Source organism: Petromyzon marinus, chromosome 11 (assembly GCF_048934315.1).
Source record: "Petromyzon marinus isolate PM22_M1 ecotype Great Lakes invasive population chromosome 11, UKy_Petmar_22M1.pri1.0, whole genome shotgun sequence".
NCBI lineage: Eukaryota > Metazoa > Chordata > Hyperoartia > Petromyzontiformes > Petromyzontidae > Petromyzon > Petromyzon marinus.
The window spans coordinates 2,822,654-2,850,524 of NC_133677.1; the positions used below are offsets into that span (position 1 = coordinate 2,822,654).

The window sequence follows — 27,871 nt, forward strand, 5'->3', positions numbered from 1 at the left end:
TATATATTTTAAACTGAACGCATTCGTCAATAACACTGGCATAAAAGTAAAAAATATATTATTGGTGACATTTGGAAACATTTGCAAACGTTGCCTACTATGCCATTTTTAAGGCAATATTATTATCGGATGTGATGAATGTTTTGTTAATTGTTCTTTGTGCACCGATGCAGACATAGCAACATCATCAAAAATAAGTGTTATGTCAATATGTAGCGTAGCTGACAGCCTAAACAAATTAAAAACACATTCAAGGATTGCATTGAAAACAAAAAAACACGAACCATACATACCTCGGGTGGGCTGGCACTCAGTTTAAATATAAAGGTCACGGATATAGAATAAAACAATACAATCGTGCAACGAGCAAACCTTATAAAAGGCAGTATTTAGAAGTATCCAGTTTTCACCTGTTAAATCAATGTTGTCTTTGTTAACATTACATCAATGTCATGTCCACATACCGTTTTGGCAGGAATATACTAATAGTAAAAAAAATATTTTTAAACAAGTAAAACAAAGAGATTACCATTTTACAAATACGTAAACATTTGTGTAACCAGCGGCACAACTTTCTAACGAGAGCTTTAACGCTCCGAGCGAGCTAATACAATGACAGCATGAACTCCTAGAGCCACGAGACACCCAGGTAACCCGTACGGCCGGTTTTATATATATATACGTGCATCAATTAAATCATCGAATTAATTATTGGCATTCATCCATGTGGTACAGTACTCGAGTAAATGGTAGTAAAATCTCCTGGATTCCAATGTCCCACCTGTTTCATTTTTTGTTGGAATATTGCATCCTTCTCTGTCCGTATACAATTTGGCAAGAAAATACTGACACTTATAAATAGTTCGAATACGAAACGGGGAAATCAATCAGCCGCAACGCGTGGCGCCTTGGTGGTTTGGGGAGGGTAGAAGCGATGCACTTAAGCGGGGAGAATTCATCACGCGGCTGCTCGCTCTATGTATAATTCTCCAGTCTCCGCATCATTATTTGAAATAAATCTCGTCACGCTTGACAACATGAATATCAGTTTATCCCGGCTCCGAGAATAGAAGCTGGAATTCATGTTATATAAATGGCTCTGACGCGTATTTATAAAAAGCGCCCATAGCCGTGAAAAGGCACCTGCACATTTTTCAAACGTAATAATGGTAATATCAAGAGGTTATTTTATTACTTTACCAGGAAAGCCTCACTAAATCTCTAGATTACTTCTGGAGGGTCCTGGATTGTGATGTTTAACAATTCTCATTTTTATTTAAAAGGAATGGCTTGCACGTGGGAAGCAGCAGCGCTTACACAAACCCCACACAAACAAAGGGATGACATCCAAATGACGATACAAATTGGTTCTCAGTCCCCCTTGCTGTAATGCCATCTCCTGCCCAGCAGGTGTGTGAGTCTCATGAATCTCTGCATGATCCACCAACCCTTGGATCCCAGACGTGCACCACCCACTCCCAGCGTTCAGAAATTCCTTCCTTAATCTTACCCTCCTCCCTCCCTCCCCCTACCTTTGCACCCTCACCGATTTCGGTCGCTTTGCTCCAGTTAATCAATTACGATCCATGGACCATGCTTTTACAAATCCGAGTTCTAGTGCTCGCCCAAGGAAATTAACTCCCCAATCACAGATCTGTCGAGGTTTTAACACCCATTGGAGAGAGGCACTCCTGCCACTGGAGCTACTGAAGCCTTACCTTAAGTGGGTTATAAATGCTGTTCCACCTCCATAATGAGACAGACTATGGCCCAATCAGCTTGATCCACGTTCCACCCTGTTACGTCCATACCCCTTCATTGGCCACGGTTGGAATATGTATTAAATCAGTAATGGAGTTGCCATTAGTCAATTTACGAGTGTCACGATTCGATTAAAAAACTGTTGTTTTTTTTTTACGCTGTGGTAAATGTAGCAGCCTCTAGTGCAGTGGTTCTTAACCTGGGTTCGATCGAACCCCAGGGGTTCGGTGAGTCGATCTCAGGGGTTCGGCAGAGCCCCCGCCACGGAGGTCCGGACACACTTGAATTATTGTGTAAATTTGTGATGACACACACGGCCCGCTTGGCCATCACTGGCTGCAGATGATCATGCTACACTGCTTGGCCAATCAGCGCTGCGGGGAATTTAGTGCGTACTCAGTAGTCAACGTGTGACTGTTGTTGTCGTACGTCGTGTGATTTCTTTAATATTTTATCCATACTAACTATGTCGGGCAAAAGAAGAAAGTGGTCGGACGAATATGTACAACATGGATTCTCATGTATCACGGAACGTGATGGGAGTGAGCGTCCTATCTGCATGATTTGCAACGCCAAGTTGAGCAACTCTAGTCTTGCACCGGCAAAACTAAAGGAACACTTCTTGAAGCTGCATGGAGACGGGGAATACAAGAACACAACACTTGCTGAATTCAGGGTGAAGAGAGCCAGATTCGATGAAAGGGCCACTCTGCCTGCTCTTGGATTTGTACCTGTTAACAAACCGATCCTGACAGCATCGTACGAAGTTGCTTACCTGATCGCAAAGCAGGGCAAGCCACACACCATTGGTGAAACACTTGTGAAACCAGCTGCATTAAAGATGGCGAATCTGATACTCGGAACAGCAGCCGAAGGTAAATTATCCCAAATTTCCCTTTCAAATGACACCGTCAGTGACAGAATAGAAGACATGAGTAAAGACATCTTGGCTCAAGTAGTCGCGGATCTGATTTCAAGCCCGGCAAAATTCAGCCTTCAACTCGACGAAACCACGGACGTTTCTGATCTAAGCCAGCTTGCTGTTTTTGTACGCTATGTGAAAGACGACATGATAAAAGAAGAGTTTTTATTTTGTAAGCCTCTTACAACAACAACGAAGGCAGCCGATGTGAAGAAGCTTGTGGATGACTTCTTCAGAGACAACAATCTTTCATGGGATATGGTTTCTGCAGTTTGTACGGACGGAGCTCCAGTCATGCTGGGAAGAAAGTCTGGTTTTGGTGCGCTAGTAAAAGCCGATGCACCACACATCATTGTGACGCATTGTATTCTGCACAGGCATGCGTTGGCAACAAAAACCTTACCTCCAAAAATGGCAGAAGTATTAAAAACTGTGGTGGAATGTGTGAACTATGTGCGAAAAAGTGCTCTGAGGCACCGCATCTTCAGTGAGCTGTGTAAAGAAATGGGCTCTGAATTTGAGGTACTTCTGCTCCATTCTAATATTCGGTGGTTATCCCGGGGACAGGTGCTGAATCGTGTTTTTGCCATGCGTGTGGAATTAGCCCTGTTTTTGCAAGAGCACCAACACTGCCATGCAGATTGCTTCAAAAATCCTGAGTTCATTCTCATTTTAGCGTACATGGCTGATATATTCGCAGCTCTCAATCATTTCAATCAGCAGATGCAGGGTGGTGGAGTCAATATCATGGAAGCGGAAGAACACCTGAAGGCTTTTCAAAAAAAGCTACCGTTATGGAAACGACGAACAGAGAACAATAACTTCGCAAACTTCCCGCTTCTGGACGACTGTGCAAGTAAGATCGAAGATGTGTCTGGAATCGGAGATATTTCTGTATCCACGGAACTGAAGCAAACAATTGCCACGCACTTAGATGAGCTTGCAAAGTCTCTCGACGGATATTTCCCTACAAGAGAGTCATATCCAGCATGGGTGAGACAGCCGTTCACGTTTGCTGTTGAAACAGCAGATGTCAATGATGAATTCCTCGACGAAATCATTGAAATTCAGCAGAGCCAGGTTCAACAGCAACTCTTCAGAACAACAACGCTCTCAACGTTTTGGTGTCGACAAATGAACAAGTATCCAGTTATTGCTAAGAAAGCCCTGGATTTTTTTATGCCATTTGTTACAACATATCTTTGTGAGCAATCCTTTTCGAGGATGCTGGACATAAAAACGAAGAAAAGGAACAGACTTTGCTGTGAAAATGACATGAGAGTGACACTTGCCAAGGTGAAGCCACGCATATCTGAACTGATCTCTCAAAGGCAACAGCAGAAGTCACATTGATTTCCAGGTATGTAATTTGTTGTGAGTTTATGCATTGTGTTGGTTTTATTCTTTGAACAAGGTAATGTTCATGCACGGCTCATTTTGTGTACCAGTAAAAAACATATCTACGTCTTGAATTTGAAAAAAATCACATTTTATTTTTCACTAAAGAGGGGTTCGGTGAATGCGCATATGAAACTGGTGGGGTTCGGTACCTCCAACAAGGTTAAGAACCACTGCTCTAGTGGCTGAATGGGGTCACATTAAACCAATTACAGAAACCAAATCAAGCGTCACTCCGCTACTCGACGATGGCCTCCCCACGCCGTGTCCGCTATTGGGATTGTTTGACCATACTTCTACGCGCTGGTCACTGCGGTTTGGTGAAGTGGGGTGCCCAGGAGTAGTTCAGATATCACTTGTCACTGATGTTGGCGTGGCCAGGAATCAAAGTCACCGCTAATAACTGCACCACCATTCCACGTACAACACATATATATGAAGTGATAAACGTAGTACTCCGATGCGCGTACGTGAGCTTAATATTTAATATCAATCAACGATTTAATGCAGCCCTATGCCCCGAATTGTGTATTTTATTAGACCAAGGCTTGCCATGTACTGTGCATCATACTGCCATCCCCATGTACGCTAAAACTGACTGAGCACAACGTTCACTTTGTATCAGTTGTCAATAAGGAAATCTATCTGTCCATTTATATCTCCACGGCTATTTAAAAAAAAGATTTGTCAGAGATGCACAGCAGGGAGGCAGGATGCTCGCTCAGACAGCGGCCCTGATTACGGTGTCGGGTAACACCGCGTTAACGACGCCCGCCGCGACGCTTATATAAAATGACATAACAACCTCAACAGAGATTGCGTTAGGCAAGCCCATTACAGCCGGTGATATCCGCCACGCCTAAAATTGCATTTTTAATTAACGGCTTCCGCCTCAACATCGCGCCAATTACAATAGGGTCGCGAGGCCTGCGGCCAGCTGCAGACCGACGCGCAGATGCGGCTGCCCGTCGAACAGTGTGGCAATTTTTGTTATTTCGTGTTTGCCAGCCACGTGGTCACCAGAAGGGAGGGCGAGAGGATCGTTGCTCGGGCTGAGTGAGCCGATACGCCAGGTAACCCCCCCCCCCCCCCAAAAAAAATATATATATATAACAACCCCCCGATGGCTCAAAGGTGCAGTTTTCCAGAGGGTTGCAGAACCGCAAGAGCTTCCTCGGCTACCGATGAGCTCACTGAACGAAGACTCGGGGTGCCTCTCGTGTTCCCTACGAAACGTCGGGTAAAGGTGCAGCCCCGCGTGACGCTGCTTGGTCGACACCAAAGGGAGCCCAAGAGAGTCCCTCGATTCAATCATGCGTCCGACTTCCACACTGGCCAGCCATCCCGGAAGAGGTGAAAGTACCCACACTTGACCCCACAGCATGCCACTTGCCAATTCAACTAAGTAACTAACTGTGGCACACCCATCTAGACTGCAGGGTCGCCAGAAGCCGGGTTAGGGGCGGGGGGGGAGTTCAATAAAATTAGCAGTGTGCTAACCGTTCCGCTCGCACCAGTATTGCATGTATGCACGTCGCACTTATTTTCCTCCGTACTTAGCCAGCCGTGCTAATCGGAAGTGCGTGGATAGGGCAACAAACTAAACGCACAAAATGACGCTGTCGAAATCAAGATTATTATTTCGAATTGCAATTGTTTACATGCCACGCCAGAGGGGGGGGGGGGGGGGACCCACGGCGTGCGCGAGGGGGCAACGCTCGATGACCGCGCAGTGGCCCTCGGCATGACGGATTCCCGAGACCCCCGCCAGGGATCGTTGTCACGCCGCCGGGGCCGCTCCTCGCCCCCGCAGTGATCTCTTGACGCTTCCAGATGGCTCCGTTTCAGCAGCAGAATACCCAAACGTGTTCCAGCCTCTGCGATGCGGGCAATGTTTTCCCCGTGCACTTCTTGCAAGCATTGCCGTGATTTTGTCGCAAGCAGTTGACACGACATCGTGCTCCTGACGGTTTATGATAAATAAAGGCCGAGCGCGGATTAACGCAACGCTTTGGCGTCATTTGTGTGAAAGATTAATTACGGCACCTGGGTGTGACGGCGCACAGCGAATTCCACGGCTGTGTTAAATGTCAAGGAAGCGAGCAAAAGGTAATGCCCACTGCAGAACAAGGTTCGCCCTAGGCACTGCAGTGTGTGTGTGTGCCAATGCATCGATTCGTCAATCATATCGATACTTACGCCCCGCGATACACGCGCCTAATCGGGTGTATTGCTTACTCTCGATGAACTATTGCATGCATGCGAACGGAGCGAGTTAAATCGCACACGAAAGACAGACAAAAAGACAACCAGACAATAAAATTAAAAGGAAATTGAATGGTTGGATCAAATCACAAACCCGAATTGTCTAATAAAGGATGCAAGATTTAAAAAAAATTCTGAGAATTTTGGGTAGGGATCGAGGCTCTTCTGGAGCATGAATGAGAATAAATAAATCGATGTACATACTTCCTAATCGTAAATGTTGTTGTGGGTTGACTCTCAACACACCGGTGTGCTGTACTAGTAACGAATGGGTATGTTTTGTTTACGTGACAAACCTTACTAATTGACTGCGTCAGATGGTGGCGGGTTTAACTACACATTTATATTTATGCGATCGAACCCCAAAAAAAACTCTTATGGATAATATTGGTCGCGAAAACCTACGTGTTAAACTGGCATACTCCCACCTGTATCGCCACAAAAACTATACATACTGTATGTTTGTCCATCAGCCTATACACCTTCCTGACCAATGTCAGCGACCAGCATTTGCTTAAGCAAACAAACTCTGGACCGGTTTTGACTTTTAGGATCTCATCAGCAGTGTCAGGCCCGTTAAACATATACTACCGTATGTTATTGATAAGAGCGCTCCATCCTCACGTCGGCATCCTGTTCAGCGCACAAAGCAAAACTGTGTAAAAACGCACGATTCAATTTTTTGGCGGAGAGTTATTGGTCTTTATTAAGTAAGTAAATAAACACACTTCCATCCATCTGCGTACGCTTTCGAGCCCTGGGCGGTCCTTATCCAGAGCTCGTGGTGGAAATATCACATTCCTATGTAGTAGAAATACAAGTAATATATGTTTATTGCAGTGCATGAATAAAATAAGGCACATATTTCAACTGGGGTTAAGGTGAACACGTCTCTTGGCATTTGCAGAATGCAGAATATTTTTTGTGCCACTGCCATCGGCCGTGGTGCATAAACACATTTTTTTATTTCATTAAAAAAAACTTAACGCATTCATCGTGTCCCACTTTCTTATAACAGGCAATAATACATTAAATTGCCCGAGGTTGCAGGCAAATAACTCTTTTTTTTTGCTTGCTACGAAAGAAAGTCCAGAATAGGGTAAAACCTATTCTTATTTTTCATCATTAGGTGTTATTCCGTTTTGAAAAATAATACAAATTTCCATCCATTCTCAATCCAGCGATGGATTGAAGGCTTCCCCACGCCACGTCAGCCATGGGAGGGAGGGCGGCGGTTCACTTCTCAACACCGATCAGTGCGGTGCTGCTGAGGAAAGGGAAACGGCGATGTCACTCATCGCTGTTGTTCGTCGCGGCCGGGACTTGAACTCGGGTTGTCTAATCCACAGCGCAACTCACTGGCCAGGCTGTATAAATGTTTATAAATAAATGAGTGCGGGTGATGGGGGGGGAGATACAAAACAAACTGGCATTGTCTCGTGGCTTAATAGTTCATGTCAGCTCGACTTTAACGCGAAATAAATAAACTAATCTATTTATCTATTTGCACTATTATAAAAAAAAAATTACAAAGCGCTCGTCCGCATATTGATCGACGATGCTTGTCACATATCGCCGGCAGAATAAATAAATAGATGAACAAAGTTAATTGTTTCAATATATTAAAAATACATCCACGCTCGTGCTGTGACAGTGGATGTGACTGCGAGCGTGACTGCGAGCGTGACTGCGGATGTGACTAAGGATGTGACTGCGGGTGTGACGGTGGATGTGACTGCGGGTGTGACGGTGGATGTGACTGCGGATGTGACTGCGGGTGTGACTAAGGATGTGACTGCGGGTGTGACGGTGGATGTGACTGCGGATGTGACTGCGGATGTGACTAAGGATGTGACTGCGGATGTGACTAAGGATGTGACTGCGGGTGTGACGGTGGATGTGACTGCGGGTGTGACGGTGGAATTGACTGCGGATGTGACTGCGGATGTGACTAAGGATGTGACTGCGGGTGTGACGGTGGATGTGACTGCGGGTGTGACGGTGGATGTGACTGCGGATGTGACTGCGGGTGTGACGGCGGATGTGATTGTGCATGTGATGGTGGATGTAACTGTGGACGTGACTGTTTAAGCGACTGCGGGTGTGACTGCGAGTGTGACTGCGGGTGTGACTGCGAGTGTGACTGCGAGTGTGACAGTGGATACGACTGTGGGTGTGACGGTGGATGTGATGCGAGCCGAGACGACCGAGCCGACATCCACGCGGGAGCGACCCCCCAGGTCGCCAGGTGTTTGTTGCGAGCGGCGGCGTCAATTCCCCCGCAAATGTGCAGAGCTCCATGAAGCTGACACTTCAGAGAGCGAGGGTACAAGACATTACGACGTTCATTGTTCGGGCGCACGAACATTACCGTTGAGCCATTTGCTGGTGCGTGTAACAGTGTGCGGTCCGAATGGCTTCCCCTATTCCGTTTTGTTGTTGTTTTTGTTTTACAAAAATGCGCGTTCGGTGCATTCGAAATGCTGAAATATGAAAAGCTGAAGATTTACGCTGTGTGGCGACTTCAGCGATGAAAGGACATTGGCCAGCTGCTAAGTAATTACAATCGCTGTCAAGGTGTTCGCGCGTTGTTAATCACAATTTATCGTTTCGTCACTTTAAATTACATTACTTCTTTATTTGCAGAAAGATTTTCTCGGGGTTTTTTTGGGGTTTTTTTTTTACAAGAACACCGAAAGTTGACATTTTAATTTTTACGAACAAAAAAAACTCGCGCGACACATTCTGCGTAATGCATTCCGCGCTTTGCCTCCCGCGAAATAAATTGTTCACTCTGATGGAGCATTCACGTCACACTATAACTTACGCGATAATCAATCCTTGCCATTCCAACAACAATAAAGCAGACGCCTTACAGAAGGGTGAACGAAAATAATATCAGCGTGATATTATTTTCGTTTGAACGGTGAACGACTTAATTAAATATTAGTAATAAGAGTTATAAAAAGCAACACAACTATAAAAAAAAATGTCAAAACGCCAGTAAACAGCTTACACTCGGCGTAAAGTTAGAGGTGCAGCCCTGCAATTGAATGCTTACGCCACTGCTGGTTGAAACAACGTCCGCTAGATAGGAGGGAGCTCTTTCGAGCATGTCTCGTGGACATTTTGTCCCACTCTTTCCACGTTGCCCGGACGTCTTAAAGGAGGTGTGAGTGCCCACACTTCACTCCCGCAACACGCTACCCGCACGATAGACTCACTTTGGCGGACCCATTTGTACTGCTGAGTGGACACAGGCGGTGGGAGGCGGGGGGGGGGGAGGTTAGAAGCACGTATCGTTGTTTGAACTGCCGCGCCAGGAGATCGAATCAAACTGACAAACTCCGGAATGCAAGTCGAGTGTGCACACGCGCCCAGTGAACGCCTGATTTCAAAAAGCATCCGCTGGACACTTCCGAGATTAACACCCAGGGTTTAGATCAGGGGGTCAACAGTTAGCAGCCCATAACATTGACAGCTCTCAGCAATCTCTTGGCTGCCCTTTGAGATGCCCTAACCAGGGTCCTAACAACACCCGAGGCCGAACAAACTGCCACTGTTTAAAGGCCCTCGAATTCAGAATTTAATGTCACGGGGGGAGTATTCACCGTCGATGCGGTTGATGGCAGAAACGGCACGCAAACGTGACTTGCTGAGCAGCCTCTGCATAAATTCCTTTCTTTCTTTAAATTACTTTCCCGTGTGACCGAGTCGACGAATCTCGTTATTCCAGAGTGGGAATTGCCTATCAACGGCCACCGTTAATAACCCTCTCGTGCGGTGTGCATTAAAATCAAGGATGCTCACACCCACAGCAAGGGATGTTTAGGATGATTTCAAATACTTGTTTTTTTTTTACCAGGTAGTACAGCGCATGTGCGCGCGTGTGTGTGTGCATTTTTAATGCCCGTTTATGGATATGAATAAGCAATGCAATAGAACAGATCGGAATGTTAACTCAAAGTATGAACCCGTTCACCTCACTTAACAAAGTGCACACAGGCTAAATATAGATGTCGATGTACAAACATTTGCCACGCACTGAATAGACTGGTTAACTATAACAATAAAAATAATGACCGAAATAATATGGGGAGGCCTTCATCCAGCAGCGGATTGACTAAGGCTGTTATAGAGTATTGTTCATTTTATTACCGTATTCTCTGTAATTATATAAGATTCCCCGGAGTGTAAGGCACGTGCCCAGTGTCAAGAAAGTTATACAAATCTGGTTACAACTACACACATAAACACACCGGATTACAAGACGCACCCCTGACTGTTGCGTTTACAAAATACACAGGTGGGTAAAGATGCGTCTTGTAACCCGGAGAATGCAGCCACATGGGATGGCAGATAATAGAACGGAAGGTTTCGTTTAGAATGAATTCAGCCCAACTCGGTTCCAGGCAAAGGATCAAAGGTTTAACGTCCTTTAGAGGGCACTTCTGCGCTCACAAAAAATACTAAATGTACATACATTTACTTACCCTTAACATTAATATCGTCTAATTTTACCAGTTGTTAAACTTTAAATTACCCAATTATGCGTTGATTTAGGGAACGCTCATTCGGGTGTTAAATCGTCACGAAGCGGTCGAGCGAGCGACTCACAATCGGAATCTTGCGAGTTCGCACTCTGATTTGGGGTCGACTCGGCCCATCATCCCTCGCGGGTGTGTAAAATAAATACTGTGATTGTCCTCCCAAAAAAACTCGCCCCGCTATAGGAATGTGGAATTTCCACACTGGCTCAGGGCTGTAAACTGGACATGAGCAACGCCTGAATGTTCGCTTGAGTGGGAAATTACTGTGACTTTGAATTGGGGCTCAAGGATGAATAACGCTCATCAAGAAGTCACCCGCTGAGTTGTATACGAGTTGGCGCTCAGATATCTGGAATAAATACTTAAATCAAGGGGGAAATTAATTCGGTACAAAGTGAACACGCTTTCCTGCTCTTTCACCATCAAATGCTGAACAATTAGGGGTTAATTGCTCAACATTTGGGCGCTCTCCTTCAAAGTACCAACAACGTGGACACTTATGCAGCCGTTGCTTTACCACGATTATAATTATTTTAAGCCCTCGGTTAATTAAGGGCCACGGCTGAGGGAAATGTCATCACTTTTAATTTGCGTGCACGGAGGCACTGCCGAGTCGCAACCTCCGTACGCACGGCCTGCCGGAGAGTCAGTGATGACGGGATGCATTGCCAAGTGGATTGCACCTTGCCATCACATACACAACAACAAAAACTAAGCATCCCACAATGCAACGCGTCAGCCACATTTTTCTCGTTTCACTTTTAATCTGAATAAGTTAATTCAGCAATGCCTCTTTGTTATTCAAAATGTTTCTCTGTTGCCCAATAGCTAGTATTGGGTAACTATTCAAATGCCGATTTAAAAACTGGTTATTGAAAAACATTCAATTTGTCACCAAGCCCCATGGTGTAAAGCACCGGAAGCTTTTGCGCCAAACTATTCCACAAAAAAATCAAACGTAAGAATGATCACAGACTATTACACTGGCGCTGTGCCCAATTCCAACGAGAGCCAAGTTAAAATCGTGCGAAGCAAAGCATGTTCATGCTGGACCACGATTTATACCGACACCAACATATCTCGGCAACCTTGATCCTCGTTTTCAATCTTCGCCATTTGTTCCAGTACTTGGGTGAAGCATATTATTTATTGATCGTTTCTTTTAGTCAATGTGGCAGCAGTTAACCTCCCTTTGTGTTTTTTTTTGGGGGGGGGGGGTTGGTGGGGTTATTGTTTCTTATTTGTCATTGCTCTTTTTGTCAAACGGTAATTCACAGAGGCACCGACAGTCTCATTAACCCCCACGCATCCTCCGAGGGATTCCAGAGGGCAGGCAAGCCACTGGCTGTTGCGCGTGACGGGAGGTGTCCTGTATAATTCAGGCAGTGCACGTCTGCCCTGGGGCTTTGTGTTTTAATTGTTGTCCCCAAAAATGGAACTGATAGCCACTGATGAAGTGTCCGTAGGCGGTCATCCGAAAACCCTCGCTGTTCAGGATTTACTGGGAGCTTCTTCCTCTTCTGTCGTATGGCCGCTGATGTAATAGATGCAAAGCAACAATTTCACATTAAGGTGGTCAAGCCCAGGTAACCGCATCAGGAGTAATTCATCACCGCGATGTCTCCTTCGTATTTGTGGATCGGGCATTGCATCGTTATGCGTTGTACGGTCTGTTTCTGGATGACCAAAGTAGCCAAACTACTGGAAAGCTTTTAATTTTCCACTTACGCATCAGGTTATCTGCATCTGCTGCCATGGTTTGTGCGGTGGATGCAATTCATGGCGGGCCATGAGCTTCATGGAAGATCAAACCCAGGGATCGGCTGCGTTAGGCCTTTCACATGGGAGCTATGACACCATCAGGCATGGAACGAGGCTCAACAATCGCTTGGTGCCGAAGGTCCCCGCAACACTGGCTCATTTTGGCCGGCTGCCGATTAATGTTAAAGTCTTGGGCCTCCCCTCGGTCGACTCAGCCTCAAATTAGTTGTGGTGTGTAACCATCTCTACTAAGGGAGACAAAGGCGGTCGGGCGTGGCGCTGGCCTCGTGCGCCGTTACGGCCTTTATAGATGCCCGCTAACAACACTTGCCTCTACAGACTGTTAAAGGCTAAACGGGGGGATCTTTGTCTGAGAACAGTGTTCGCATCCGGTAGCAGCGTGTGCGGTTGCACCTCTTGCGGTGAATGTTTTAACAGGAACAAACAAAAAAATCACGTTGATGTGACCTCAGCTCAAAATAAGATCTCTCATTGTTATTATTGCCGTTATTACTCGCTGGCGTGTAAGCGAATCAAGCGATCAATGTAAATGTTTTTTAATTGCGTTGGCCTTTAACAACAACAAAAAACCCACATACCTAAATAAATAAAGATGCGGATTTTGCGCCACATCTCCAAGTGCTGCCTGTAAATCGGGGGAGGAGGGGGGGGGGGTTGAGCGGGGCGGTGCCCTCGCCCGCGCCCTCCGTGTGATAACGGCACAAAGCTATCCCAAGCCTCTGTCGAGATTTTGATCACAGGGAGAATGCTGTGCTCAGCAGAATGAGCAGCAGCTGAGTGCCACAGCGCACGGATATTGACAGGAGGTGTCCCCCCCCCCCACCGCAATGTACCGTGTCTTTAGAGGTCAACACCTTTTAACGGCCACTTCAATAGCCATGAAATGTTTACGTTTGTAACCCTCTTATGCGGTGGCTTTATGGTATCCATCGAATGGACGGTAGTACGCTTTCATCGTATTTTATACAGAGGATTCTGTTTATCCTTTATCTATGAGGAGTGGCAAACGTCGGCGCATTGTACGATTGAAAAATAATGCATCACATTGCTTTCTTATTGGAACTAAATGTGTGCGCCACTAACGGTTCATGCAACAACAAAAATATCGATACAACTTCATTGTAAAGATGTTGGACAACCAAACTCCAACTGTACATTTAATTGGCTAAATACATCTTTGTTAAGACAATTTTCAATTATTGTTTGTTTCCATACACAACATACGGTGTATATTATTTTCAACGAAATCGCGAACTGAATATTTCTTATAATAATAGGGTTTTTCCCCTTTTTTCTGGCAACAAAACTGAAACCTTTTTACAAGGATCCATGTCTGCATTAACCACAATACCTGCAGTCAAAATGAAAACAAAAAACATACTATGATAATATATGCATTGTCCTTGAAACTGATTGGTCCACACCAAGGGACGGCTTTCTTTTGAGCCTCGACCCATTTGGTGCTCGACAAAATGACGCCAAAAAGGGTTCAGTTTTGTTGTCAGAAAAAAGGGGAAAACCCCTATTATTACATTTTGGTACTGGCAAAGGAGGTCTAATGATGAATATTTCTTGTTGTCAAGAGCTTCGTGTGCATATACCAGTTGGCCCGTGGCTTTGTGCGTAGCTTGCCATATTTTTTTTCAATAATTTTTTTTTAACTATCGTACGAAGTCTCTTTACACTTTACGTGTGACGAGTGGCAAGTGTTTGCCCCATGTAAAAAAAGATATATATTAACACGACAATGAAAATACGCTGATCTTTGTTCACTCAACAAATATTGTGTCGCATGCCAGTTGGACTCCGCTGTGAGTTGTCATGGGATTTGTGCGTGGCTTTTCTATGCCACTGTGTGCCCCACGTCTCCCATGCCCTCTACCCCCACCCCTCTCTCTCTCTTGCTGCCTGTGTCCATAGGGAAGGGCACGCGCTCTGACGGCAGGCACTGCACCATTAAGCAGCGGTTGCTGAAATGTATTGCTTGCGCCCGCTCCAATAATTCGACGAATGGTCAAAGCAAGTTTGGTTTCCGGTTTAAAAAAAAAACTGTGTCATGCGCCCACGCGTCTAACGTCTGCATCTCCTCGTTGTATTGTTTACTGCGCTACTGTTTTGTTTGTGTTTATTTATTTATTTCGTTACTGCACTTTGTCTCCTTTATTATTATTATTGGTCGGGAGTTACGTAAATTATAGGCGCTCGGGGTAGTGAGCGGGTGGCAGAGGTGGGGGGATGGTTTGAGGAGTGTTGAATAGGGAGCTGTAAAAAAAAATGTTTTATCATGAGTCATGGAGCAAGGACGATGGGGGGCAGAGGAGCGTGCCAGACGAATAAACTCGGCGTCAGTGAGAGTTTGCAAACCTCTGCAGGTTAAAGATGTTCACTTTCTAGTTATGCAGTGTTTTCTATTAAGCTGCACAATTAATTTCTTGTTTTCGTTACAGTATGTAAAAACCTGTATTGTTTTATTTGGAAATGATTATTTTTGGGCAGTGAGTTTCACCTCTTAAAATTAGGCTATTTACCGGTCCATCTACCTTTCGGCCTTCCAGACTCCTTTTCCGAATCATAAATTACGTAATTAATTATAATAATACTATTATTATTTAGGGGGTAATTATCAACTCTATGTTACATGGTCATTAATAAACAAACAAAAACACCCCACCGCACGTACCCTATGGGTCCTGCAGCTGCATTGTCAAAACGTAAAAGGTCATCGACGAGTGACCCCCGGCCTGGCGAAGGGGCCGTTGGGAGGAGTCGTTTAGTGCCACACTCCGTGTCCCTGCTGTACACAGTCTGTACTGTCTCTTGTCACTTGCTGTCGCACCTCGCATCACTCGAGTGTTAAACAACAACAACGGGTTTTTATTTTATTTTTAACACGACCGTCACGTGCATGTCGTTGTTCCTCTTGCACATCCTGTCCATTCGCCACACCGCACGCACGCACGCGGCAAAGTGACACAAAGTGGCTTCTTCCTACTTTGCATGCGCGGTCACAGCATTGGCTAAGTGGTCGGTCGTCTCGGTTGACACCATTCAACCCACGCAGACAGCGGCAGGCAGAGGCTAGCTACATGAACCGTTAGGCTAAAGTCTCTAGGCCACAGTCTTTGCCTATCCGTTAAAATAAGACGAAACTAACGGTGCATGCTCTCAGACATTGCAAACTCCCGCTCTGCGATCAAACAAGCTGGAGTGTGATCGGCACGTGCCTCATTTTTTTATTTTTGGATTCCACTTGAATTCAAAATCGAGCACTCCTTGCCTGCCCATCCTCCTTTAAGACCACCGAACGCCAGACAACATATGAAATATGAAGCAGCGTGCGATTTGGAAACACTTCCATATCACAAATTACCGCCTCATGTTCTGAAGCCTCCAGTGGTGCAGCTGTTTAGCGTTCAAGCAGTGCAACTGCTGTACACCGAGGCCCACGTGCTGGGTGGCCCAGTTGCCTAACTATTAAGAGGGTGGTCGATTGGACAAGAGACCTCCCCATATGAATCCTTTCTCCAATGCAACCGATGCTAACGCCACACCACTGGAAGCCTCTAGGTAGGCGGGGCGCTCGCTGCCAGCGGATCGGATGCAGTAGCATAACTGTGGCAGTCGGTCAGGTGGGGCCCCAAGATTTGATTCGTCTCCCACAGTCGCACCCAGGCTATTATATATCGCGGCTCCTCTCGCCTAGTCACGTCATTACGCTCACGGTCTCGAACATTTAACGCTAGAGGGCCGCTCCGTATTCGCAAAATGCAACCACTCCAGCTCTCATGGTGGTTGTCAAGGGGGCCCCAACTCGTTGCCTTGGCCACCACGGAGAAGGGGGGGGGGGGCAAGGCACCCCCTGCCTGCTCCCACGCAAGTTACGCTACTGATCGGATGAATACAAAAAGCAATCAGAGGGGCATCCCGGTCAGCTCCCCTTGAAGCCCCCCCCTGTGAGCTCTCACATTCCGCTCGGACTTTGATTCCCACAGAGAGCACGGAGGACGATCTGGAGCTGTCCCCCATGTGCCACCGTCCGGAGGGGCTCGAGATCCTGCAGGAGCAGACCAAGTTCAACCGCAAGGAGCTGCAGATCCTTTACCGCGGCTTCAAGAACGTACGGCTCTCCCACGCACACACCGCTTGTTTCGTGATGTGGTGAAGATTGTTTTTCCGCTCCGCCACCCCCCTCTCTTCACGATAATAAATTGTCACAATTCGAGGTCGCGATGTGATTCGATCTTTTTGTTGTTGTTGTTGTTGTCTTGATTGTTGTCTCGTTTGTATTGTTTGCCTCTTTTGTTTTTCCCTTGTTCGTTCTTTCTCAGTCTGTGCATGAACCTCAAAGTATAATTTCCATTTAATTTTGGATACATTTCAAATAGCCAAGTCAATGCATGTATCATGAGTATAAAAATACATTTGATCATTTAGTAATGTTATATGCCGAATGATTTATGATATTCACTTCGTCGAAAAATACAGTTGGCCGAAGTTATCGACAAAAAATTAAAAGCAAGAATAAAAATCTTTTTTAATGACACATTTTTTACGAGTCATATGCACCTCCGATTGGCACGGTTGGCTCCGAAGTTCAACGTACAGATATTTCAAGCTAACATTAAAATTGTCACCCAATGCTCTTCCCTCCCGCAGGAATGCCCCACGGGCCTCGTGGACGAGGAAATGTTCAAACAAATCTACGCACAGTTCTTCCCGCAAGGAGGTAAGAACGGCTGCACACACAAACAAGGCAAAGATTCCCCGTATAGCCTTGAAGTTCAACTTACATACAAGGTGTGGTGTGTGACCAGCACTAAGGCCCGGCCGCCTTTGCCTCCCGAGTGGCGATGTTTACACATCGCACCAGATATTCATTTGAGCCTGAGTAAATCTAGGGGTGGCCCAGGACCAGTTCAAATAACCATCACTGGTGTTGGTGGCCGTGAGCTGGAAATCGAACTCGGGTCGCCGGGTCCGTAGGGGAGCACGCTAACCGCTGCGCCACCGCTCCCCACTAGGCAAGAGCGGGTATACACATACACTCGCGCGCACATTCTCAGCAGCACTCAAATGATTGATAACCGTCACTTAACCCGTCGCGAACCCATGCAACGTCGCGAGCCACGGAAGCGTGCGACTCTCTCTCTCTCTCTCTGCCTGCGTGCCCTCCCCGCGTGTCGTCTGCCAGACGCCAGCACCTACGCGCACTATCTCTTCAATGCCTTCGACAAGGATCACAGCGGATCGCTCAACTTCGAGGTGCTTCGGCGGCTGGCGCCGTTGACCGTGCGAACGGGCGCGCGGTTGGGGAGGAGGTGGGGGGAGGCGATTACGGTGACGGAGGGCCCGTCCGTGCGTCAACGTTATTACGTCCGCCGCTTGGGCGAGCAGCGGACGTCTCTCACTCCGCTGCGTTCGTGGCATCTCACCCCCCCTCCCCTCCCCAACTGAAATCTCGTTTCTTGTTTTTTTTTTAAAGTGAGCTGAAATATTGGTTGACGTTCGTGTTTTTTTTTCACAAGCTCTACCGTCCTGCCATGATTAACGGGAGCCACGTGTGGTTTTTTTTTTTCCTTACAATGCGACGTCGATAAATATATTATACATCCGAATTAGAGGATCACAGAGGGTTGTCAGCAGAGGGCAGTGCAGAAAAATCCCATTTGTCGGGCAACTGCAGTGTCCCACAGTCACTGCTGCCCCCCCCCACGCCGCCTTCATCGAACATCCACTCACCAGCGTGTGGTGAAGCACTCTCAAATTAACCCCACCACCCACGTGGTGCGGGGGGGATGCCCTCATCCGCCGGCGGATTGACACAAGAGTGGCACGTGCACGCGTTGCAGGATTTGAGATGTTGATTCATCGTTTTTAGTGGCATATCGTGGAATAGCAGAGGTCAAACACTATTCAGGGGAGACCCTCTCTGCGTGAAAATTACATAAACACTATGTGCGAAGCTGATATTTAAAGATGTACTATTATGTGTTACCTATAGATTTTTTTTTTACAATTATATGCCACTGCCTATAAACACTATAATCAGGCAAACCACATTGTGCGCGTTCCACATACTACATCAGTGTCCCACTGAGGGCGATATCAAGATGTGACCGCACCAAATGAGAATTTCTGCCGTGGCGCATTTTAACGGGGAGATAAGACGAACAAATTAGTTCTCTACCGAGTCCATTAGACGAAGAGTGTAATTGCTGTGTGGGGCAAGCAATCAAGTCTCGGCAAAATTCCCCGCGCTCGCAATAAGTCGGGATCGTTTTAAACGACCGCGTGGAGCTGATGCGTCCTTTCCATGGCCACTGGGAACAGGGCCCAGCTGGCCCAGTAAATGGCCCAGAGTCAGCACCAGGACTCGTACCGAGGGAAGGCCTCACCCTCAATGACCTTGCACCCTATCACTGTAAGCCTTCGTCCCATCTGGCCCTTCGCTCAATGGCCAGGGGTGAGGGTGGGGGGCAGAGGTTGTGATGGGCACTGATGCCTACTTTATTAAGGGCGATATTGGCACGTAAAATAAGGATTGGCTGCTTGTTAGGCAGCGATATTCAAAATTATATGTTGATAACGTTTAACATAGGCACGTGTTAAGTTAGACAATTTGAAGCTAAACTCTTGTATTTTTTAAAATTTCACTTTGCGTTTTAAAACAACGCGAGTGAGAAGTTAACCTCATCTCGGGGTGCGTATCTCGCTTCCACGTTGACCCCATGAAATCGCGGCTGCTTCCGCGGTCAACTCGGCTCCGAATGTTATGACACACTCGGCGAAATTTGACGGAAATTGTGTTCCAGCAATTGTCACTGGCGATGTACTACTTTGAGATAACTTGCAAACTTGGGACAGCAATACCATAGAGTGACGGAGGTCTGTCTAGCCAATGATGAAAATTAGTTTGTTGAAAATGCTGAACGGTCTCCAGAACATGACAACCTTGGGCAGTAATGTGACCTCTCTCGGTGATCTGATTGAAAGTTGCGATTCAAGTTTCCCACGAGGGGGAGCAGCAATCAGATTTGTCCAGATTTCGGCAACTATGTTTTTTCTATAATAGATAGTTTATCCAGCCGTTATTGCCTGCGGAAATAATTATTGCCGGTAGCAATCGCTGGCTACGATTTCCATAATATTACCCTGGTGTATCATCACCTTTAATGTGTGGCTTGGTTTGAAAAGCAAAGACCAGGCCACCCGGTAGGGTTGCCACCTTGAACGTACAAAACGCGCAAAAACGAACCTAGGAAATCCTAGGATAGTTTTTTTTAATGAAATAATATCTCACAATGCCGAATGAGGAGATACCTAAATGTAATAAGTGGTGTATTATTAAGCTGACAAAAAAACAGGGACTTTTAATAATCCCAGGAACATTTTTAGATTTCCAAGGGCAACTGTCCCAAAAATAATGTTGTCCTGGGAAAAGCATGATGGGTGGCAACCCGAGGACCTGGTTATGGATCTCAAATGGAATCAATTTGGCCATGAGAACGAGGAATCTCAGGCACAGAGCAGGGGTTAGTGCGTCTGCGCTATGATCCCGACGATCCAATGTCGATTCCGGCTCATGGTCAACACCAATGACAATTATCTGAGCCGGTCCTGGGCCTGCCCTAGGTCGACTGAGCCTCAAATGAGTACCCGGTGAGGTGTGTAAACATCACCACAGCTGGGCGTGGTGCTGGCCGCCCACCTACCTCGTGTGCCGTGTTGGCCTTCATAGGTGCTACTTGCTAACAGAACTTGGCCCAACAGGTCTGTTCAAGGCTATGCGGGGGATCTTTGTATCTTTGGTGCCCCGGCGATTGCAGGACTTTGTGACCGGGCTGTCGATACTGCTGCGTGGCACACTGAACGACAAGCTCAACTGGGCATTCAACCTGTACGACATCAACAAGGACGGCTACATCACCAAGGAGGTGATGTCCGTGCTCACGCACGAAACGATCTCTACAGTGCAAACCGCATGCCCTCCATTCTTCTTCCTCCGCACTACGTGTGGCAGAGATGAGCAACTGACATTTGGAAGAGCAACAGACGTTGAACGTTGATGTCTACGATGTGGAGCCATTCAGTGGTGCTTGGCTGTAAAGCCGGCGAATTGCTTTGGTGCCACATGTCAGCGGTCTTTATTGGCGGCGGTTGGCTACGTGTGCCACTGTATGCCATACGACTTGTGTAGAGAAATAGCAGTGTTGTAGTCCAAGAATATATACGGTTTGAAGATGTCACATCTCTTGCATTGAGATAAGGCTGGCTTACATTTTTGGTTGTCATACGGCAATAATGTTTTTTTTTTTATTACGTCCCTTTTTATTGTGTTCTGAACAACTCAGTAAACATGGAACGTTGGGACAACTTTGGTCCAACTACATGCCAGCGGTGGCCCAACGATGCAGATTTACTGAAAAACATAATAATAAGAAATCTATTTTTTGGGACGCGCAGTGTATGCGAAGTTACATCATACATAAATATCTGAATCGAACCGTGATTAAATGATACAATCATGCCCGTTTTTACGCAGCAAAGCCTCACAGAGCCTCCACCCTTTTTAAAGAGGATCCGGCATTTGGATCATTCCAGAAAGAAGTTTTTGGTGTATGGGAGGAAACGGAGTACCTGGATAACACGAGGGGATAACAATTAAAATTTCAACGCAGAGAATCAATAATCCAACGCTGTATTGACATTACCTCGCCACTTTAGAGAATACTAAACTAAAACTTTTTTTTTATTTTACCAGGTAAGGCCCAATGAGCTATATAGCTCTTTTTTCACAAGCGACCTGGCCACAAATGATAGCTCAACGAAGTCGCTTTTCAACACGTGGAAATTTATGGCAGCCAAATACTATAAACGCATTTTTCTAAATGTGGAGGGAAAATTTTGAGGACCCAGAGAAAAATCCATGTGATCAGGGGGATAGAGAGAGAGAGAACACGCAAACTCCAAATATTCATGATCTGTAAAAGAAGCAAAACAAAAGTACCGGCTGCAACTTGCAGGTCACGATGACAGTTGCATTATCTACCCTACATGGATGTAATTAGGCCAGCTGTTTTGTATGCCTCCCCACGTCTTTAGACGCAGCGCTGCCGAGACGCGTTAAACGTGTTACCCAGCACATGCAATATCGAAGCCGTGCACTAATAGTGTAAAGTGTGCGCTTGTCCTGCCGCGCGATTTACAATCGGCGCACTTGTCCTTTGCTGCAGGAAATGAACGACATCATAAAATCCATCTACGACATGATGGGCAGGGGCACGTACCCTACGGTGCCAATGAGCGCTCCCGAGGAGCACGTTGACAAATTTTTCCAGGTAACGACGCCGTCCACGCCGTCTCCTCTCTCACTCTCTGCCACCGTCTGTTTCAAACTTCTCTCTACTCCTTCATTAAAAGTCTGCCCGAAATCAAAAAACCAAAGCCGTTGTTAATTTCACGTAAACGCAACGGCAGCTATTCGCAGAATGTTCCATTTCTGGTACGAAACTCACGATTGTTTTGATGGGAAATGTTAAAGATCTTCGTTGTTTGCTTTGAAAACTAATTTGGTATATGTGAAACGAACTTTTTTTTCTTTAACAGAAGATGGATCAAAACAAGGATGGGGTTGTGTCAATAGAAGAATTCATGCAGGCCTGCAAAAATGTGAGGCACAAATCCCAAATGGCATTATATACAGGTGTATATCATTGACATTTAAAAACAAAAACAGTCATGCCCTCCCCCATCTTCACCAAACCACACTGACCAGCGTGGTGAAGTATGGTAGCTAAAAAAACACATTGACCAACATGGTATGTGGAGGCCTTCATCCATTGGTCCATTTGTGGATTTAAGAAAGGCTGGAGTTTATGTATTATGTACTTATAATGTAATGAGTGCACGCCTGCAAATTTTAAATATTGCATCACATTCGCAAAACGTTTGGCCGCTGCCTCTCAGAGGTCGGAGCAAAACTCATTTAATACCACTCATTGGAACAGGGCAACATTCAGAGGTGGGCACGTGGCTCAGGATTGAGAGCACCAAGCTGGCATTGCATGTTTGAATCACGGGATCGGCTGACTATGATAAACGGTGATCTCGAGTGAAGCAAAAAAAAATGCCATTAGCCCGGCCGCAGAGACCACACAAAACATCCCCAATTTGGTTCTTCACTTTGGGTGTTTTGACTGCCATGTGACGAGCATGTATCTGTGGCAGGACGTGGGGATAGTGTGGCCCCTAGTGGATAAAATACATACCTTGACGTGAAGCAATTTCAGAATTAGTTCTACGAAGTCGTCTTTCCACAGGGCATTCTCGAACAAATGTGGTCGTGTACTGCGCTGCAAGATCACCATACGGATAACTTTTCTCATATTTAAACTTTACTTAAATTGGAATAAACGTGTCGAAAAAAAACTAAACATCTTTTTAAAGAACAGTCAGCAGCAGTTATTAAATAAGCGGTGCCCTTTAATACATTCTGTGTTTGCTGGTTGCAGATATCTTAGATTGGAACTTTAACTTCCCGTGAGAGTTCTGACGCCCAAGCAAAAGCATCAAAAGGTGGCCCAAAATGTGACCCCCCTCGCAATTCATTCAACTTTGTGACCACTGCTCTCCTCTGCACTCTTGTGTTCAGGATGAAAACATCATGCGCTCAATGGCCGTCTTCCAGAACCTGCAGATATCATGAGGCGTCGCCGGAGAAGTGAACGCCGTGGCCTCCCCCGTGCAGCCTCACGGCCGCACATTCACACGTTTTATTTATTTATTTAAAACCTGAACAGGTTTCTTACGCTTTGCAAAAAAAGGCAGGCGGGTGCGCGACACGTGCATGACTGCCGTGTTTTGCTAACGGACGGAAGGATTTGGTGGCGAGCGAAAGGAGGGGGAGGGGGGCATTTTTCCGCAAGCGCGCGGATCGGGCCATTCCTTGAGACACCGCTTTTGGCGGAGGTGTTGGCAATCTGGGGCCAAACCGTCTGGTTGTTTGGTCGGCCGTAAAAGCAAAAAAAGGGAAGTGCGCTTGTTGAAATTTCGAATCAGCGGGCGGTTTGTTTAGTGACGTTCATGCGCACGTGACACTGCCATTTTTAGCACCGGTACCCGCTCACGCGATTTATCACACTCGCTCACATGTTCGCAAGGAAGTCACGTAGGTCCTGCCCAAGTGCGATCGGTGCCCATGCGCTGGTCGGAGGATGCTCGCGACACGCGGTCTGCCGACATTACGAGTCGTGCCACCACCAACCCCCCCCCCCCCACCTAGCCGCCCCCAGCTGTCGCTATGCCTTATCCATGATATTATCTCTGCCAATATGAAAACAAAACGTTATATTTTGTGGCAGCAGCTGGGCTCCTGCCAAAAAACGTCTCTACATCGCGAGGTTTCGCCAGCCAACCAGCCGGGCGCACCGCACAGCCCCATCATCTGGATCGAGACGGTATGAGCGAAGACGCTCGATGACAAATAAGACCTTCTTCACGAGACTGCGAGCAAAGAAAGCCACCTTCCACTCCTGCCTGTCTCGCGCCTGCGACGTTGTGTCGTGGTTGACGATGAGTTGGTGTGGATGTGGGGTGGTGTGGGTGGGTGGGGGGCTCTTTCTTTGGAGTCTATGTCGGTGGTGGAAAATAAGCGGCTGTGTTTGTGGAGTTTGGGTATTTCTGAAACGCGTGGCGTTTGTCTAAAAGCAGTCTATTGGTGAAAAAATGAGTAAATAAGTGAGCTTTTATTGGACTTGTGGGTAGTCTGCCAAAACACCATTTATATTTTATATTGGAAGTTTAAACTTGTTAAGCACCTCTAAAACAAAAAATATCACCAAGTTACCAAGTATACATCATGTGTGTGCCAAAAACAGTATACTGGATTACATTTGTTCCGGATGTTCTAGCCTCCATATACGGGATTATTTATCCCCTCAGAATGTCCAACATGTATGTATGGATTTTAAATTAGGTTACCAAATATTCAAAGTTAGAACATCGATATAATTGGCATGTAACAAACTGAAATTTATACTTTTTGAGAGGAAAAAAACTAACAGACACGACATACATGTGCAAGAAAGTACTTCAATTAAATATATACTGTGTTATTAACAGGCACAACGTGTACGAAGCAGAACACAGCACTGTACAACATTACAAGTTTAAAATACATTTACGACATCCTGAAAAGTAGATGATCCATTTATAGACACCCTACTCATTTAGAATTCCCCTCTTCTCAACAGCTGATTGAATACTGTGAAAGCGACGGCTTCGTATCTTACCGAGAAGAGCTGTTAAAATATTTCTTAAGTTTATTATTGAGAATGGTGGGAGATGTTTCGAGGCTTTGAAATACAATGTTTTCTCTATACGTAGATGTATAAATTATTTCAGTTGGGTTTCTAAAAATGGATCACCCTGTAAAGTACATGAGGGGCCTAAAATAAGCTTTGATATTTACTCGGCTGTTTTTTTTTGGTCTCAAGAAGGGTAATGCCGACGTTATGGCTTATCCCGGTCTGCTTACCCCTGATAACTGACAAATGGCACAGATGAAGTAGGGTTAGCTATCATATCAACACCATTCTTAGTGCAGTGGAAAGTAAAGTACAGTAAATATTGCTTTCTCCTGAAATTAAAACGTACAATTGTGAAATCAAACCAGAAATGCAGCTGGAAATTATCACCTTACTTCAGGTCACCAAAAACCCTGTCGCCCAATGCATATTAAGTTAGATTTGACTTTGCTTTGTCAATACATTGCTGGATGAAGGGCTGCTCACATCGTGTCTGTCATGGCAGTTGTTCAACCATACTTCACCACGCTGGTAAGTATAGGTTGATGAAGGTAGCAGACCTGTTCAGACATCACTCGGGCACTGATGTTAGCCATGGCCACGAATGAAAGTAATGCTACCGGGTCCATCGTGGTGACAGCTAACCACGAGTTTAATTCCAAGCTACGGATAACATTCGTGGCAAATTAGATCTGAGACCTCTCTCCTTCAACTCAAGCAAGCCGCCAACGGTGAAACATGGTCCAACAATTCCCAGGACTGTCACAGCGTTGGGGGTGACCTTCATCCAACAGTAGATTCATAAAGTGTTGTAAGTTGTCGTACATGTATTAACGCACAGCGTAAAGCACATCAAATTGCAACATTGCTTAACGTGTTTAATATTAAGAACACACCGTAGAATACTTGGTGTACAATTACTAAGTCCGCGCAATCACCTCGTGGAGCAATGATCAGTTAGCAGTGTAGCACTTTAGCCACACGCCGTAGAGGTCCGCATTCACGCAGCACATTTACATGAAGCCGCGTAGTCTTAGACTTACACCAATAATATATAATGTAGACCTGCAATTACGACGGCCGTCGCGCAGCTCAATTTTTTTAAAAAATAGATTCGGATGGTATTTTAAACTTTAAGATGTGAAATGTTGATTTGTAGATGAGCACACATGATAGACCACGCAATATTCTAAGTCTTACGGCCAATGCATCACAATCAAATTTAAAATAATATACGCCTCGAGATTCTTGGCTGGCTGCTGGCTGGGCTCCTCTCCACCCCAACAATAATTCGATTGTTAGTGGCCGTGGGCCGTTGCCACGGAAGCTTGCTGGGTCACTGGCTAACATGATTTTCCGTCTAACAAATGCATATTGAATTGCATTGGAATGTCGAAATTATATAAGATATATAATAGATAGCAACGCAGAACAGGTGGGAGTCAAAATGAATACAAAATGCTGACACGGTTCCTTTAAAATTGCTCTAACTTTAAAATGTGTGGTCCTACTGATGTAATGGTTTTACCCGGATATTCTGTAAATCCTAGAAAATATTTTTTAAAACCTCACAACACATATTATCTTGACATATAACGGCGTAAAAAAACAATATTTTCAGTGTTCCGACTAAAGGAGGATTGTGGAAAGAGCAACGGGTCCCCTATTCGTCAAAATAACATTAACAGGGTTGAAAATGACAAAAATGTGCCCTAACAATAATGTATTGGCATTTCACCTTCACAGCTACTGCGTGGTAGTTTTAGTAAAGATAGTCATTCTCATAATCAGAGAAACTTACTGTGCTATTGTTTGCAAGTCTCCACGTGGTGTACAATGTTTAGTTAATTTAAGAGTGGTTGGTCCATTGTGATATGGGCCTTCGAGTGGGTCTGGCTACTTTATTCCCACATGCATATCTGCACAACAAAACATCAACGGAGTATTTCCTTTCCCAAAAAAATTGCCAGCAACACGCTCCGGTGGCTCCACGTTCATTTTTTTAAACTCACATAGTACTAGCCAGGAACGCGACGCGAGTAAGGCAGAAGTGCTGTTCTACTTTGCTGTTGTTTTACGAATTGTCTGAATACATGCATACACTGGCTGTAATTTGCACTGTTCAAATGGTTATCATGATAGATATATTTGAAAACAAATAAACATAACAACTTGATTTTTTTTTGGTGTGTGTTGTTTTGCTTGCATCGCTATGAAAAGGGTTCCAGGAATGTACAAAGAATGAATCTAAACAAGCAAGCGTGTTACGTATGTTGAACATTTTTCGCACCGTACGTAGCCAACCGTGCCATTGGAGGTGCGGGAAAGGACAACTAAACGTTAGGTAGTTGGAGCAAGTTGTACAAGTAGTCCATAGTTCCATAGTTCCATATATTTTGGTATAGCCCTGTGAGCCATTCGGCTCGTGAATCGGGTGCTACCACAACAAACAAAAAACCAAAAACATGAACAAGAAAACATCTTAAAGTGACTATGTGACTGTGCAAACAGAAAATCCAGGAAAGAACATCTAAATATTCCAGAAATAGCACCGTACACCAACGCTGTATGCCAAAATCCCAGTAGAAGACGCACGCCACGGATAACATTTAGTGGCGAGTGAAATCTGTGTCCCAATATGCACTGACCAGCGAATTCCAGTATGGTCAAACAACCCCTATGAACCAGCATGGTACAGGCAAGCCTTCATCCAGCAGTGGACTGACTTAACGGCTGAAAAATATCAATTATGACTTGTCCGTACTGTATTTAAACGAGGCGAGAGACTACACATCTTTCTCAATGTCAGAGTTGGTGAAATACAGTTAACACACTAAATGTCTGTTGTTTGTGCATGTATTTCATTTAGCACAATCACAACTATTGTT

The 27,871-nt window shown here is 45.5% G+C and overlaps 1 protein-coding gene across 7 annotated transcripts in view; it reads left to right on the plus strand.

Moving 5' to 3' along the window:
• The window catches only part of LOC116941353 (A-type potassium channel modulatory protein KCNIP2-like), a 130,369-nt gene extending 103,210 nt beyond the window's left edge, over nt 1-27,159 (plus strand). For all 7 annotated transcript variants that reach the window (XM_032952389.2, XM_032952383.2, XM_032952384.2 and 4 more), the window contains 7 exons: nt 16,671-16,795; nt 17,335-17,404; nt 17,870-17,940; nt 20,505-20,612; nt 21,912-22,016; nt 22,285-22,347; nt 23,330-27,159. In XM_032952389.2, coding sequence (XP_032808280.1) covers nt 16,671-16,795; nt 17,335-17,404; nt 17,870-17,940; nt 20,505-20,612; nt 21,912-22,016; nt 22,285-22,347; nt 23,330-23,383 — 596 coding nt within the window. In that variant the 3' untranslated portion in view covers nt 23,384-27,159. The remainder of the gene's footprint in view (nt 1-16,670; nt 16,796-17,334; nt 17,405-17,869; nt 17,941-20,504; nt 20,613-21,911; nt 22,017-22,284; nt 22,348-23,329) is intronic.
• Nucleotides 27,160-27,871: the final 712 nt, after the last annotated feature.